Genomic DNA, 14095 nt, shown 5'->3' on the forward strand with positions numbered 1-14095 from the left:
ATTCCTTCTCACACATTAAGAGTTCCCCCCTGCCGAGTCCCCGAGAGAAGCAGTGGGGCTCAGTGGAAAGAGCCCGGGCTTTGGAGTCAGAGGTCACAGGTTCAAATCCCGGCTCCTCCAATTGTCAGCTGTGTGGCTTTGGGCAAGTCACTTAATAATAATAATAATAGCATTTGTTAAGCGCTTACTATGTGTCAAGCACTGTTCTAAGCACTGGGGGGATACAAGGTGATCAGGTTGTCCCACGTGGGGCTCACAGTCTTAATCTCCATTTTACAGATGAGGGAACTGAGGTCCAGAGAAGTTAAGTGACTTGCCCAAAGTCACACAGCTGACAAGTGGCGGACCTGGGATTAGAACCCATGACCTCTGACTCCCAAGCCCGGCGTCTTTCCACTGAGCCACGCTGCTTCTCTAACTTCTCTGTGCCTCAGTTACCTCATCTGTAAAATAATAATAATAATAATGGCATTTATTAAGCGCTTACTATGTGCAAAGCACTGTTCTAAGCGCTGGGGAGGTTACAAGGTCATCAGGTTGTCCCACGGGGGGCTCACAGTCTTACGCTTACTACTACTAATAATGATGGCATTTATTAAGCAGTTACTATGTGCAAAGCATTGTTCTAAGCGCTGGGGAGGTTACAAGGTGATCAGGTTGTCCCACGGGGGGCTCACAGTCTTACGCTTACTACTACTAATAATGATGGCATTTATTAAGCAGTTACTATGTGCAAAGCATTGTTCTAAGCGCTGGGGAGGTTACAAGGTGATCAGGTTGTCCCACGGGGGGGCTCACAGTCTTCATCCCCATTTTACGGGCATGAAGACTGTGAGCTCCCCCGTGGGACAACCTGATCACCTTGTAACCTCCCCACAGTGCTTTGCACATAGTAAGCGCTTAATAAATGGTATCATTACTATTATTATTTATTAGCACATCGCCCTCGGGAGAAGGAGCCATTAGCGCCAATAGCCTGCGGTCAATGAAAGGCGGAGAGCCGGCTCCCGGGTAATTAGTTTCGCTGGCGGAAAAACCAATCCTCCTCCTCTGATCGTCCAGCCGGGATCCGCTCCAGGAAGAGGAAGCGTTTAATTGTGGCCAGCGGCCCCGAGGTCGCCCCTCGCCTCCGTCCGCCTTCTGCACCGGCTCCGGGAGCCGCCGCCCAAGGTCGCGAGGTTATTAAACAGCAAATTTGCGTTTGCTCCGCTTCCTGGAGCACCATATAATAATAATAATGATGGCATTTATTAAGCGCTCCCTATGTGCAAAGCACTGTTCTAAGCGCTGGGGAGGTGACAGGGTGATCAGGTTGCCCCACGGGGGGCTCACAGTCTTAATCCCCATTTTACAGATGAGGTAACTGAGGCCCAGAGAAGTGAAGTGACTTGCCCAAAGTCACACAGCTGACAGGTGGTGGAGCGGGATTTGAACCCACAACCTCTGACTCCCAAGCCTGCGCTCTTTGCACTGAGCCACGCTGCCATCTACTGGACCTCAGTCCAGCCCGCGTGATGTAAGGAAGCCGCCGATCTCGAGGGGAAACAGGGGAAGGAAGAGAGAGCCGGAGATACCCACTCCGAAAGTCGGAGAGACCCACAGACAGAAACCCCTTTCGAGAGCTCAACAGAGAAGGCGCTTTCACAGAGGAAACGGTGGGTCAGGAGAGACGTCCGCAGAAAGGCAGAGACACACCCACAGGTAGAGATATGCTCAGAGAGACACGCAGGGAGTTAATAACGATGGTATTTGTTAAGCGCTTACTATGTGCCAAGCACTGTGCTAAGCCCTGGGGAGGTTACAAGGTGATCAGGTGGTCCCACGTGGGACTCACAGCCTTAATCCCCATTTTACAGATGAGATAACTGAGGCCCAAAGAATAATAATAATAATGGCATTTATTAAGCACTTACTATGAGCAAAGCACTGTTCTAAGCGCTGGGGAGGCTATAACATGATCAGGTTGTCCCACGGGGGGCTCACAGTCTTCATCCCCATTTTACAGATGAGGGAACTGAGGCCCAGAGAAGTTAAGTGACTTGCCCAAAGTCACACAGCTGACAATTGGAGGAGCTGGGATTTGAACCCATGACCTCTGACTCCAAAGCCCGTGCTATTTCCACTGAGCCATGCTCTTCTAGACTGTGAGCCTGCTGTTGGGTAGGGGCCGTCTCTATATGTTGCTAACTTGTACTTCCCAAGCGCTTAGTACAGTGCTTTTCACACAGTAAGCGCTCAATAAATATGACAATGAATGAATGCTTCTCTGAGATGGGCTCAGGGAGGCGGAGACGCATAGGGAGGCATCGGCAGAGGCGGAAACAGGGAGCAGTCTCCCTTCCCTGTCACAAGGGCTCACGGACAGATATTTCAACAAAGAGGAGAGTAATAATTGTGGAATTTGTTTAGTACTTGCTATGGGCCAAGCACTGTACTAGGCCCTGGGGTAGATTCAAGGTCATCAGATCCCAGGGGACTCATAGTCAAAATAAAGAAACAGCATGACCTAGTGGATAGAACACAGGCTTGAAAGTCAGAAGGACCGGAGTTCTAATTCAGATTCTGCCTTTCGTCTGTGTGACCTTGCGCAAGTTGCTTAACTTCTCTGTGCCTTAGTTAACTGCAAAACACGAATTAAGTCTGTGAGTCCTATGTGGGACAGGGACTGTGTCCAACCTGATCATCTTGTATCTATCCCACCACTTAGTCTGATGTCTGGCACATAGTAAGCGCTTAACAACTACCATTAAAAAAAAAGGGAAAGAGAGAGGACAGATATTTAATTCCCATTTTGCAGATGAGGGAACTAAGGCACAGAGAACTTAAGTGACTTGCCCAAGGCTATTAAACAGGTACCTGATGGAGTGGAATTAGAACCCAGATCCTTTGAGTCCCAGGCCCATGCTCTATCCACTAGGCCATTCTGCTTCTCAGGAGAAAGAGACACGGTTTCTCCCCAAGGAGCAGTCAGCCACTGCCTGACCAGTCCAGTCCAGGGCCATGGGGCGAGGCTATAATCCGGAAAGATGATCCGCCAGCGTTCTGGGCTGGTGGTAACCGAGCTGCTCCGAGGACTACGAGACGGAGTCAAAGGAATCAAAAACAAACACTGTGTACCCACCTCAAGACACAGCTTGGCCCAGTGGATACAGCACAGGACTGGGAGTCAGAAGGTCATGAGTTCTAATCCCAGCTCCACCACTTGTCTGCTGTGTGACCTTGTGCAGGTCACTTCACTTCTCCTGTGCCTCATTTACCTCATCTGTAAAATAGGGATTGAGATGGTGAGCCCCACATGGGACAGGGACTGTGTCCAACCCTATCTGCTTGTGTCCACCCCAGTGCTTGAAACAGTGTCTGGCACATAGTGAGCACTTAAATACCATAATGATTACTACTGTTATGGGGAAGAGTCACTGTGTCCTGATGATCTTGTAGCTACCCTAGCGTTTAGTCCTTTGCTTGTTTTAACAAAAATCACTATTATTATTATTGTTATTATTATTATTAGAGGCAGCCACATTCATACAGAAACACGTACTCAGTCAGAGACCGAAAGAGAAAACCAAAAAAGACATTGATACAGGTACGCAAACACCCACAGAGAGAGATTCAGTTTGACTAGATCCCCCTGGCCCCAGGACACGGACTGAGGTGAATTGAATAATCTGGGAGGCAGGGACCGCAGTCTTTCTCCTCCTGTATAACCTCAAGTGCCCAGTTCAGTACTTGGGTTTCACAGTTGGCATCAATGCTGTAGCTGTTGCTGACGGTGACCGTCGTTGTGGTGATGGTGGTGACGACAATGACGATGGAGGCAAAGGTGGCGATGATAGTGATAATAATAATGGTATTTGTTAAGGGCTTACTATGTGCAAAGCACTGTTCTAAGAGCTGGGTGGATACAAGGTGATCAGATTGTCCCACGTGGGGCTCACGTGGGGCTATAAAATCCCCATTTTACAGATGAGGTAATTGAGGCACAGAGAAGTTAAGTGGCTTGCCCAAGGTCACACAGCTGACAAGTGGCGGAGCAGGATTAGAACCCATGACCTGACTCCCAAACTCGCGCTCTTTCCACTGAGCCACACTTCTTCTCTAGTGATGACGCAGAACTGCGAGGCAGAGACAGGAGGACCGAAGGCAGAGGCAGAGAGAGGGGGACAGAGGCAGAGATAGTCAGACAGAGCCCTAGCCTGGGCCTGTACAATCATGACGTGTCTACTTGCTTGCTGCATCCTAGAGTGCTGAAATCACACCATTTCATGGTCTCCTTGGGCAGGATGCTTGAGAGGTCATCTCATCCATCCCTCTGCCTCCAGGGCAGACCCCCTACCTCTCCTTTCCCAACCCATCCAGGTGAGGCTCTGGTGCTTTTCAAGGGCCATGGAGAAGAAAATCGCCTCTCCAGTTTCAGGCTGAGAAAAGACAAACAAGGAGATACACTCGGAGAGGCAGAGACACATAGGGAGACATCTGCAGAGGAAAAGGGACAAAAACAGAGGCGGAAACAGAGAGCAGCCTCCCTTCCTTGCCACATGGACATGTGGGCAGATTTTTCAACAAAGAGGATAGTAATAATTGTGGAATTTGCTTAGTGCTTGGGAAAAAAAAAAAAAACAGTCTTCCGGCTACCTGCTTAATACTGCTCTCACTCCCTCCCCAACCAGGGGGATATGAGCCAGGATCCTGTTTCCACCATTCTGGCCTGGCAGAACTGGTGAACGGCAGCTCATAATACCAGCCTTCCCTCGGCCCACCTCAGGTCATTATCTGGTGACCACAGGCTCTCACCTGCTTCTCTCTTCTTCCAGGTAAACAAGTCCCGTCCCTCAGCCTCTCCTCATGAGGACTGACGTTTTAATCCTTTAATCGCCCCTGATCACCTCTCCTGGCTCGGGCCCAGGGTTCTTCGTGTCCCCCTGCAACTGAGGAGCCTGTGTCCCAGCCCAGTCTCCTGCAGCACTGGCCACTAGGATACACCAGCTAACAGGTCCCCATTCTCTGCTCCTCCCCAACCCAGGCAGCCTCTGCCCCTGCCCTCAGACCAAACCCTCTCCTATTGCTCTTCTCTACCCGTACTCCACTCGGTCCCATGAGAGTGGGGGTCAGGAGTCCTGAGTTCTAGAGAAGCAGCATGGCCCTGGTGGATAGAGCCTGGGCCCAGGAGTCATGGGTTCTAATCCCAGCTCTGCCACTTATCTGCTGTGTGACCTTGGGCAAGTCGCTTCACTTCCCAGTGCCTCACTTACCTCCTCTGTAAAATGAGGATGGAGACCAATTTGTACTTCCCAAGCGCTTAGTACAGTGCTCTGCACATAGTAAGCGCTCAATAAATACGATTGATTGATTGATTGATTGATTGATTGACTGTGAGCCCCAGGTGGGACAGGGACTGTGTCCAACTCGATTTGCTTGTATTCACCCCAGTGCTTAGTACAGTGCCTGGCACATAGTAAGTGCTTAACAAATACCACAATTATAATCCCAGCTCTGTCACTGGCCTGCTGGGTGACCTTGGAGAAGTCACTTAACCTCTCTGTGCCCCTGTTTCCTCTGGATGGAATACCTGCTCTCCCTCCCTCTTAGTGATCCCCATGTGGGACAGAGACTATCTGGTCTGATAATACTGTGCTTACCTAAGGGCTTAGAACAGTGCTTCATAAATACCATAAATGAAACAAAATAAACAATCGCCCCTTCCTCTACTCTTTTCTCCTTCTACCCTCCCAGCATTCCCCCCTCTCTCCCATCCCTCCAACCCTGTGGGACCGAGCTCAAAGCCCACCTCCTCCGTGTAACCCTTCCTGCTTGACCTCCTCCCACAAGCCCAGAGAGGAAAGGGTACTTAAACTGCTTTGGTTGTCCCAGGAGGTGATTTATTTGGTTAGTCAGAACAGCAATTAGGGCTAGTAGGCCTCCTCTTCCCGCTGGACAGGAAGCTTCCTGAGGACAGGGAGAGGAAAAACTACCAGTGCTGGTTAGAGGGGACGGCTCCTAGAGGCTCTGGAAGTGTAGATGAGGAGAAGGATGACAGTGACGAGAGCTGTGATGTCATAAGGATACGCTGCTGCTTTTTCACTTGGTGGCTCTATTCTGCCTCCCACGTTACCCTTGGGGGAAGAAGAAGATAATAAAAGCCAGATAAAAGGTTCAGCCAAAGCCTCCATGCTCTCTTTGGTACTGTTCTCTCCCAAGTCCTTAGTTTAATGCTGTGCCTACAGCAAGTGCTTAATAAATACAACTGATTGCTCAGCACATTGACAGGCCACAGTCTCCCTGGTTTGGAAGATTGAATGAATGAATGAATGAATGAATGAAGGGGGCTGGGGAAGAGGCTTGGAGCCACTGGAAGAAGAGTGTTGAATAGCTGGATGTGACAGCTAATTTTAGTGGCCGAATTTACCACTGCTGGACACCTCCCCTCCCCACCCCTTCCCATCCTCTTGCCTACTTAGCTCTATTTTCTCTCCTAAGTGCTTAGAACAGTGCTCTGCACAGAGCAAGCACTCAATTAATACCAAAGATTGATGGATTGATTCCCCTTTCCCCGACTCTCGGCATCGCAGGAGACCCTCAGGGCTGCAGGGAGACTTTTCCAGACCACGTTTTCTTCCCGCTCGACTTTCAAATTCCCTCCCCACCCTTCACTGTCCCTTGGTCAATGGTGTCATGACAATTCCAAGGCTCAGGCCCAATGCCAATTCCTTCACAGCTTCAGAGCTGCCTTCCGCGATGCCCTCTCTCTCCCCCATACAAACTCCACAGCTGTGTACAACCCCGTGCTACCTCTGGCCTGGGACTCCCTTCATATCTGACAGATGGTCACTCACCCAACCTTCAAAGCCATGTCTCTTCCAAGAGGCCTTCCCCGACTAAGCCCACTTTTCCTCTTCTCCCATTCCCTTCTGCATTGCTCTTCAACTTGAATTTGCACCCTTTATTCACCCCTCCCTCAGGCCCATAGCACTTAGGTCCATATGTAATTTATTTATAAATATTAATATAGGTCTCCCTTCTTGACTCTAACCCTGTTGGAAGCAGGGAAAATTTCTACCAACTTTGTTATGTTGTACTCTCCCAAGTGCTTAGTACAATGCTCTGCACACAGTAAGCACTCAATACAATTGATTGATTACAAATTATTCATATTAATGTCTGCCTCTCCCTCTAGAGTGTAATCTCACTGGGGACAGGGAACATGTCCACCAACTCTACAGTGTTGTACTTTCCCAAGTGCTTAGTACAGCGTTCTGCACAAAGTAAGCACTCAGTAAGTACAGTTGATTGATTAATTGATTACCCACCACCTCCCAGGTGACCAGCATGGGGGAAGGAACCTGTCCACCCCCAGGGATTGGGAAGTGCCTGGGATGGTCTCTCTAGATTGTAAACTCATCCTCTAATAATAATAATAATTTTGGTATTTGTTAAGCACTTACTATGTGCAAAGCACTGTTCTAAGCTCTGGGGAGGATACGAGGTGATCAGGTTGTACCATGTGGGGCTCACAATCTTACTGTAAGCTCTAGACTCTAAGCTTGTTGTGGGCAGGGAATGTGTCTGTGTATTGTTATAGTGTATTCTCCCAAGCATTTAGTACAGTGCTCTGCACACTTTAAGCAAGCGCTCAGTACATATGAATGAATGGTGGGCAGCACAGTCCTTGGGGAGAGATGGCCCGGCGTATACTCACTCAGGACCCGCAGCTCGATCTCCAGCGTCTCGGTCTTGCCCTGCAGGGTGACGGTCTTGAGGGTGTAGCGGCCTGAGTCGCTGGCATTCAAGTGCTGGATGTGCAAGGAGCAGTTGGGGAAACCGGTCTCCCGGCCGCTGTGGGCCGGCCCCGCTATCCAGTTCCCCAGTGGCAACTGGCTGACCAGACGGTTGGGCTCAGCCGCCATCCCTCGGTACCAGGCGTACACCAGGAGGTCCCGGGGGCAGCCCTGGACGGACAGGGTCACATCTTGTCCCTCCACCTGGCGCGCAGGAATGGGCACAATCAATGCGCCTGAGGGCATGACTAGAACGAGAGGAGCCCAAACTGGGTCAGCTCGAGGCTTCTCTGCCTCCTCCAGGGAGCCTGCCCATGGAAAGCCCACCTCCTCCAGAAAGCCTATATACAGCAAGCCTACTTTGTCCAGGAAGCCTACCCACAGCAAGCCCCCTTCCTCCGGGGAGTCTGCCCTCACCAAGCCTGCCTCCTCCAGGGCGGCTGCTCAGATTTTCATCAACTAATATTTGAGCATTTACTTTTTGCAGAGCACTGAACTAAACTTTTGGGTGGGTAAAAAAGAGTTAAAATAAAAGATCATTGTTCTCCAGGTGTTTACAATATACTGAAATAAGCCCACCTCTTCCAGGGATCCTGCCTGGACCAAGCCCACCTTCTCCAGGGAGCTGGCTACTTTAGGGCTGCCTGGGTAGGGCCCACTATGTCTGAGGCAAGGGGCAAAGGAAGCTCTGACGAGGTCCTCCTCCTCCTCCTCGCCCCTTTGGTGGCTGTAAATCATTCCATGCACATTTCCCCACCCCTCAGAAACCTCCAACGGTTGCCCATTCAACTCCACACTAAACAGGAACTTCTCACCTCGAGTTTCAAGACACTCAAAAAGTTCTCCCTGTCCTACCTAATCTCACTCATCTCCCTCTACAACCCAGCCCACTCACTTTGCACCTCTAAACCCAAAGTACTCACTGTACCTTGACCTCAACTCTCTCACTGTTGACCTCTTGTTCAAACCCTCCCTCCTGGAACTCATTTCCGACAAACCACCATTCTCTCCATCTTCAAAGCCCTACTAAAAATCACAGCTCCAATAAGCCTTCCCTGACCAACCCTCTCATCTCCCTATTCTATTCTCCCTCCCTCCTTCATCACCTATGCATTTGTGGCTATAGCCCTTGAGCACTTTGATACTCAACCTACCACAGCATTTGTGTTCATATCTTTAAACTCTACCTCTGTCATTTAATGTTCATCACCCCTAGATTGTAAGCCGCTTGAGGATAGGCTCTGCAGCGTGACCTTGGGCAAGTCACTTCACTTCTCTGGCCCTTAGTTACCTCATCTGTAAAATGGGGATTGAGTCTGTGAACCCCACATGGGACAAGGATTGTGTCCAACCCGATTTGCTTGTATTCACCCAGTGCTTAGTACAGTGCCCGGCACATAGTAAGCACTTAAACTCCAGAATTATTATTATTTACTGATTTTACCTAATTGTACTCTCCCAAGTGCTTAGTACAGTGCTCTAAGTGCTCAATAAGTAACTGATTGACTAGATGCCAGGACAACCGCTCTGGTTACTCTCTCCCTCATGACTACAGTTCAGCTGATGATTGTTTTTGCCTCTAGCTTTTCGGGCAGCACGTGTGGCTCAGTAGAAAGAGCACAGGCTTGGGAGTCAGGGGTCGTGGGTTCTAATTCCTGCTCCCCACCTGTTTGCTGTGTGACCTTGGACAAGTCACTTAACTTCTCTGAGCCTCAGTTACCTCATCTCTAAAATGAGGATTAAGACTGTGAGCCCCACGTGGGACAACTTGATCACCTTGTTTTCCCCCAGCGCTTAGAACAGTGCTTAGCACATAGTAAGTGCTTAACAAATGCCATCATTGTTATTATTATGGGGATGAAGACTGTGAGCCCCCTGTGGGACAACCTGATCACCTTGTAACCTCCCCAGTGCTTAGAACAGTACTTTGCACATAGTGCTCAATAAATACAATTGAATGAATGAATGTAACTTCTCTGAGCCTCAGTTACCTCATCTGTAAAATGGGGATTAAGGCTGTGAGCCCCATGTGGGACACCTTGATCACCTTGTATCCCCCCCAGTGCTTAGAACAGTGCTTACCAAATGCCATCATTATTATTATTACATGGGGCAGGGTGTGGAGGTGGGACAGATTCCGGGATCCCGTCCTTCAACCTCAGCCCCCAGTACCCCCGTGGCTCAATGGAAAGAGCACGGGATTTGGAGTCAGAGGTCATGGGTTTGAATCCCGCCTCTGCCATATTCATTCATTCAATCATATTTATTGAGCGCTTACTGTGTGCAGAGCACTGTACCAGGCTCTTGGGAAGTACAAGTTGGCAACATGTAGAGACGGTCCCTACCCAACAGTGGGCTCACAGTCTAGAAGTGTCTGCTGTGTGACCTTGGGCAAGTCACTTAACTTCTCAGAGCCTCAGTTACCTCATCTGTAAAATGAGGATGGTGACTGTGAGCCCCACGCGGGACAACCTGATCACTTTGTATCCCCCCAGTGCTGAGAACAGTGCTTTGCACATAGTAAGCACTTAACAAATGCCATTATTATTATTATTATTATTATTACCCACCGGCCACTGTGAGGAAGACGATGGCAGAGGCCGAGAGGTGAGTCTTGTTATTTTGGGCGATGCAGGTGTAGACGCCCTGGTGCTCCCAGCTCATTGCGCCGATGAGCAGGGAGTCCTGAGGGTGCCCCCTGCTAGTGCCGTTCAGGGTCCACTGGTATTGGGGCTCGGGGCAGGACTCGGTGACGCACCGCAACGTTAGCATAGAGTTGAGCTCTGCCTCGATGGTGCAGCCCTTGCGCACCGCCGATTCATGGGTGATCGTCACGTGGTCCGGCCCATCTAGGAGGGGAAGGTAAGGGAGCCGGGGGTCGGGGGGCAGTCTTCTCTACCCCAAAGCCCAGGTCCAAGGAGGTTCCCCTATGGCCGGGCTGGGTGTGATCTCCCACCCGGAGAAGCAGTGTGGCTCAGTGGAAAGAACCCGGGCTTGGGAGTCAGAGACCATGGGTTCAAATCCCGACCCCGCCAACTGTCAGCTGTGTGACTTTGGGCAAGTCACTTCTCTGGGCCTCAGTTCCCTCATCTGTAAAATGGGGATTAAGACTGTGAGCCCCCCGTGGGACAACCTCATCACCTTGTATCCTCCCCAGCGCTTAGAACAGTGCTTTGCACATAGTAAGCACTTAATAAATGCCATCATTTTTATTATTATCCCCCTTACCGACCTTCCTTCCCTTCTCCCTGCAGGAATTCCTTTCCCTGCCCTTCTAAACCATTCCTCCTACCAGAAATGCCCTCCTATCAATCAGATGTATTTATTGAGTGCTTCCAGTGTGCAGAGGACTGTATTAAGCATTTGGGAGAGCACACTAGAATCGATAGACATGTTCCCTGCCCACAATGCACTAAAAGTCTAGTCTTACACTTCTCCTTTCCACCTCCCAGGGGCTCTGAAGATCCCAGCCCCTCCCTTGCAAGAAATACGCAACTTCCTGGCCTCAGAGTCCCCCAGGGGGATCCCCTTCTCTTGGGCCCTTGAAGGGGGCCAAACCCCTCTCTCTCCCCAAATTTGGGGAAGGCCCAGGGAGGCAAGTTGAGGCCAGCGACTCGTTCAATTCATTCAGCCTGGGGAGGGGAGAAGAAATCTCACAGTTGACGGTGAGCTGGATGGGGTCACTTCGGTTGGCATTCAGCAGGTTCCAGACTTCACACTGGTAAACTCCAGCCTCCTCCCTTCGGACCCCCGGCCTCATTAGGAACCGGCCGCTGCCCGGGATGAGCTGGTGGTTGAAGTACCAGCGGATGTCAGCGATGTGGCTGGTGACACAAGTGAGCTCGACGGAGTCTCTGTACTCCAACACATTGGTCCCATTCGCTGTGACCCTGGGCTTGGAAAACCTTTCTGTGCAGAGATGGATGGGGCAGTAAACTCAGCCATTCCGGCCCTGCCTCCTGACAGCTAAATCCTCTGGGCAGTTGGTGAGGGGAAGGAAAGACCGTCTCTTCCTATATAATTTCATTCATATTTACTGAGTACTTACTGTGTGCAGAGCACTGTACTACACGCTTGGGAGAGTACAACGTAACAAAGACACATTCCCTTCCATGTTTGTCTCCCCAACTAAATTATAAAACCCGTTACTAACGATTGTAAAACCCGTTACTAACTCCGTGGTATTCATTCAGTCGTATTTAGTGAGCACCTACTGTGTGCAGAACACTGTACTAAGCACTTTTCTACTTACTATTCACACAGTAGGTACTTAGTAAAGTATTATTGATTGATTAGGGGCCAAGCTGTAGGGTTGGGAGCAGAAGCAATGTGGCCTAATGGATAGAGCACGGTCCTGGGGACTCAGAAGGACATGGGTTCTCACCCCATCTCTGCGACCTGGGGCAAGTCACTTAACTTCTGTGTGCCTCAGTTACCTTAATGGAAATTAAGGCTGTGAACCCCATATGGGACATGAACTGTGTCCAACCTGATTAGCTCGTATCTGTCTCAGTGTTTAGTACAGTGCCTGGCTCATAGTAAGCGCTTAACAAATGCCATTAAAAAAAGAATCATGGATCCAAATGGAGAAGGTCCATCTCTTAGGGACCCTCCCCCAAATGACCCCTTTTCCCTAGATCTCCAATGGAAGGACAGAACGGAAGAGCAAGTACAGCAGTAAGGGACTTGGGGGTCAGAATGGACCACAAGCAGTCTCTCTGCCTGTGTCCATTTTTCTGTGTGAGATGAACAGGGGGCAAGAGCGGGCGAAAGTCACTCAATGGCAGACGGACCAGCAGTCACTTGGAGGTGGGGGAGTGGATGAACTTGATGACCATCCACCTGACCCACCAAGACACTTACCATAAACCCTCAAAAAGCCAAACGCTATTTCTGTCTGGAAGTGCGGGTTGATGGATTGTAGAAGGTAGCTGCCGGAATCGTTTACGGTTACTCTCTGGATCAGGAGGGAGCCGTTGCGGTGAATGGCCTCCCGGCCGCTGTAGGCCGCCCCGGGCGTCTGGATCTCGGTGGCGTTGACGTAGCTGAGGATCATCTGAGACAGGCTGAGAGACGCCCCCCGGTACCAATTGTAGAGCAGCAGGCCGCCAGGGGCCCCGCTGACCGACAGTGTCACGTCCCAGCCCTCGAGGGGGGCGGGAGGGATGGGGGTGATGGTCAGCTGGGCGGGCGCAGGAGGCAGCCAAGCGCTTAGAACCGAGGCTGTGGGCAGAGTGGGGGAAGGAGGGAGGTTGGTGATGACTCCTCTGGGAAGCCCTCCCAGATGGACCCAAGAGAGTTGGACTGCTCCCTGGCTATCCTCCCTCCTGAAGTCCAGTCTCCCCCACTTGAAACACCTTCCCTTGTCCTCTGAGTTAAACAGTTCCTTTCCTCCTTTGAAATTCTACTAAAAGCCCACCTGCTCCAGGAAACCTTTCCAGATTGACCCCACTAGGCTCTCATTCCATTTTCTGCTTCTGTCCCAACACGAGAATCTTTCCCTCACCCGCAAAGTCATCACCCTGATGCTTTCTTGCTTCCGAATCACCTCCTCCAGGAGGCTTGCCCAGACGCTCCCTACTTAAGTCCCTTCCTTCCAAATCCCATGAGCCCTCGATCAATCGATGGTAATTATTGAGTTCTTACTAAGAGCAAAGCACTGTACTAAGTGCTTGGGAGAGTTCAATACAACAAAATTAGCAGCCCCTCAGCACTTAATGATGGTGGTACTTTTTAAGCGCTTACTATGTGCTGTACTAAGCGCTGGTGGGGGGAATACAAGCAAATTGGTCTGGGCACAGTCCCTGTCCCACCTAGGACTCACAGTCTTAATCCCCATTTTACAGATGAGGTAACTGAGGCACAGAGAAGTGAAGTGACGTGTATTCTCTTGAATGCTCCGCTTCCCCTTTATTTCCCCCTCCCTCATTTCCTTCCCCCTCCTGTAAACTCGCCGTGAGCAATGTGTCTGCTTCTTGTCATATTGCACTCTCCCAAGCGCTCAGTACAGTGCCTTGCACACAGCAAGCGCTCAATAAATACGATTGAATGAATCTCCAGCGTTCATCTGTTGCTCTCCTCATCCCAGATCCCGGCCGCAGGTGACTCCCGCCACGCTTCCAGCAGGGCCCGGCCCTCACCTGCGAGGAACAGCCCAGTCCAGGTGTGGCCCCACCGGGCGGGAGGGCCCCCGCAGCCCGAGGGAGACGCCACCGTCGCCATCGGCCTCCGCTGTCACTCGCTCTGCGGACGGAGAGTTTAGCGTTTTCCCGCTGGAAATCCGGGCGGAGGCTGGAGCATGGAACTCCATCTCCCGCCAT

General features: G+C 50.7%; 1 protein-coding gene across 1 annotated transcript; it reads right to left on the reverse strand.

The window, feature by feature from the left end:
• Positions 1–962: 962 nt before the first annotated feature.
• CEACAM16 (CEA cell adhesion molecule 16, tectorial membrane component) lies at positions 963–14095 on the reverse strand. The gene is made up of 6 exons (XM_038767682.1): positions 13916–14095; positions 12639–12921; positions 11433–11684; positions 10346–10624; positions 7697–8023; positions 963–976 (listed from the first exon to the last, which is right to left on the reverse strand). Exons 1-6 carry the CDS (start codon positions 14093–14095, stop codon positions 963–965), a joined length of 1335 nt encoding a protein of 444 aa, XP_038623610.1.

This window comes from Tachyglossus aculeatus, chromosome 26 (genome assembly GCF_015852505.1).
Source record: "Tachyglossus aculeatus isolate mTacAcu1 chromosome 26, mTacAcu1.pri, whole genome shotgun sequence".
Taxonomy (NCBI): Eukaryota; Metazoa; Chordata; class Mammalia; order Monotremata; family Tachyglossidae; genus Tachyglossus; species Tachyglossus aculeatus.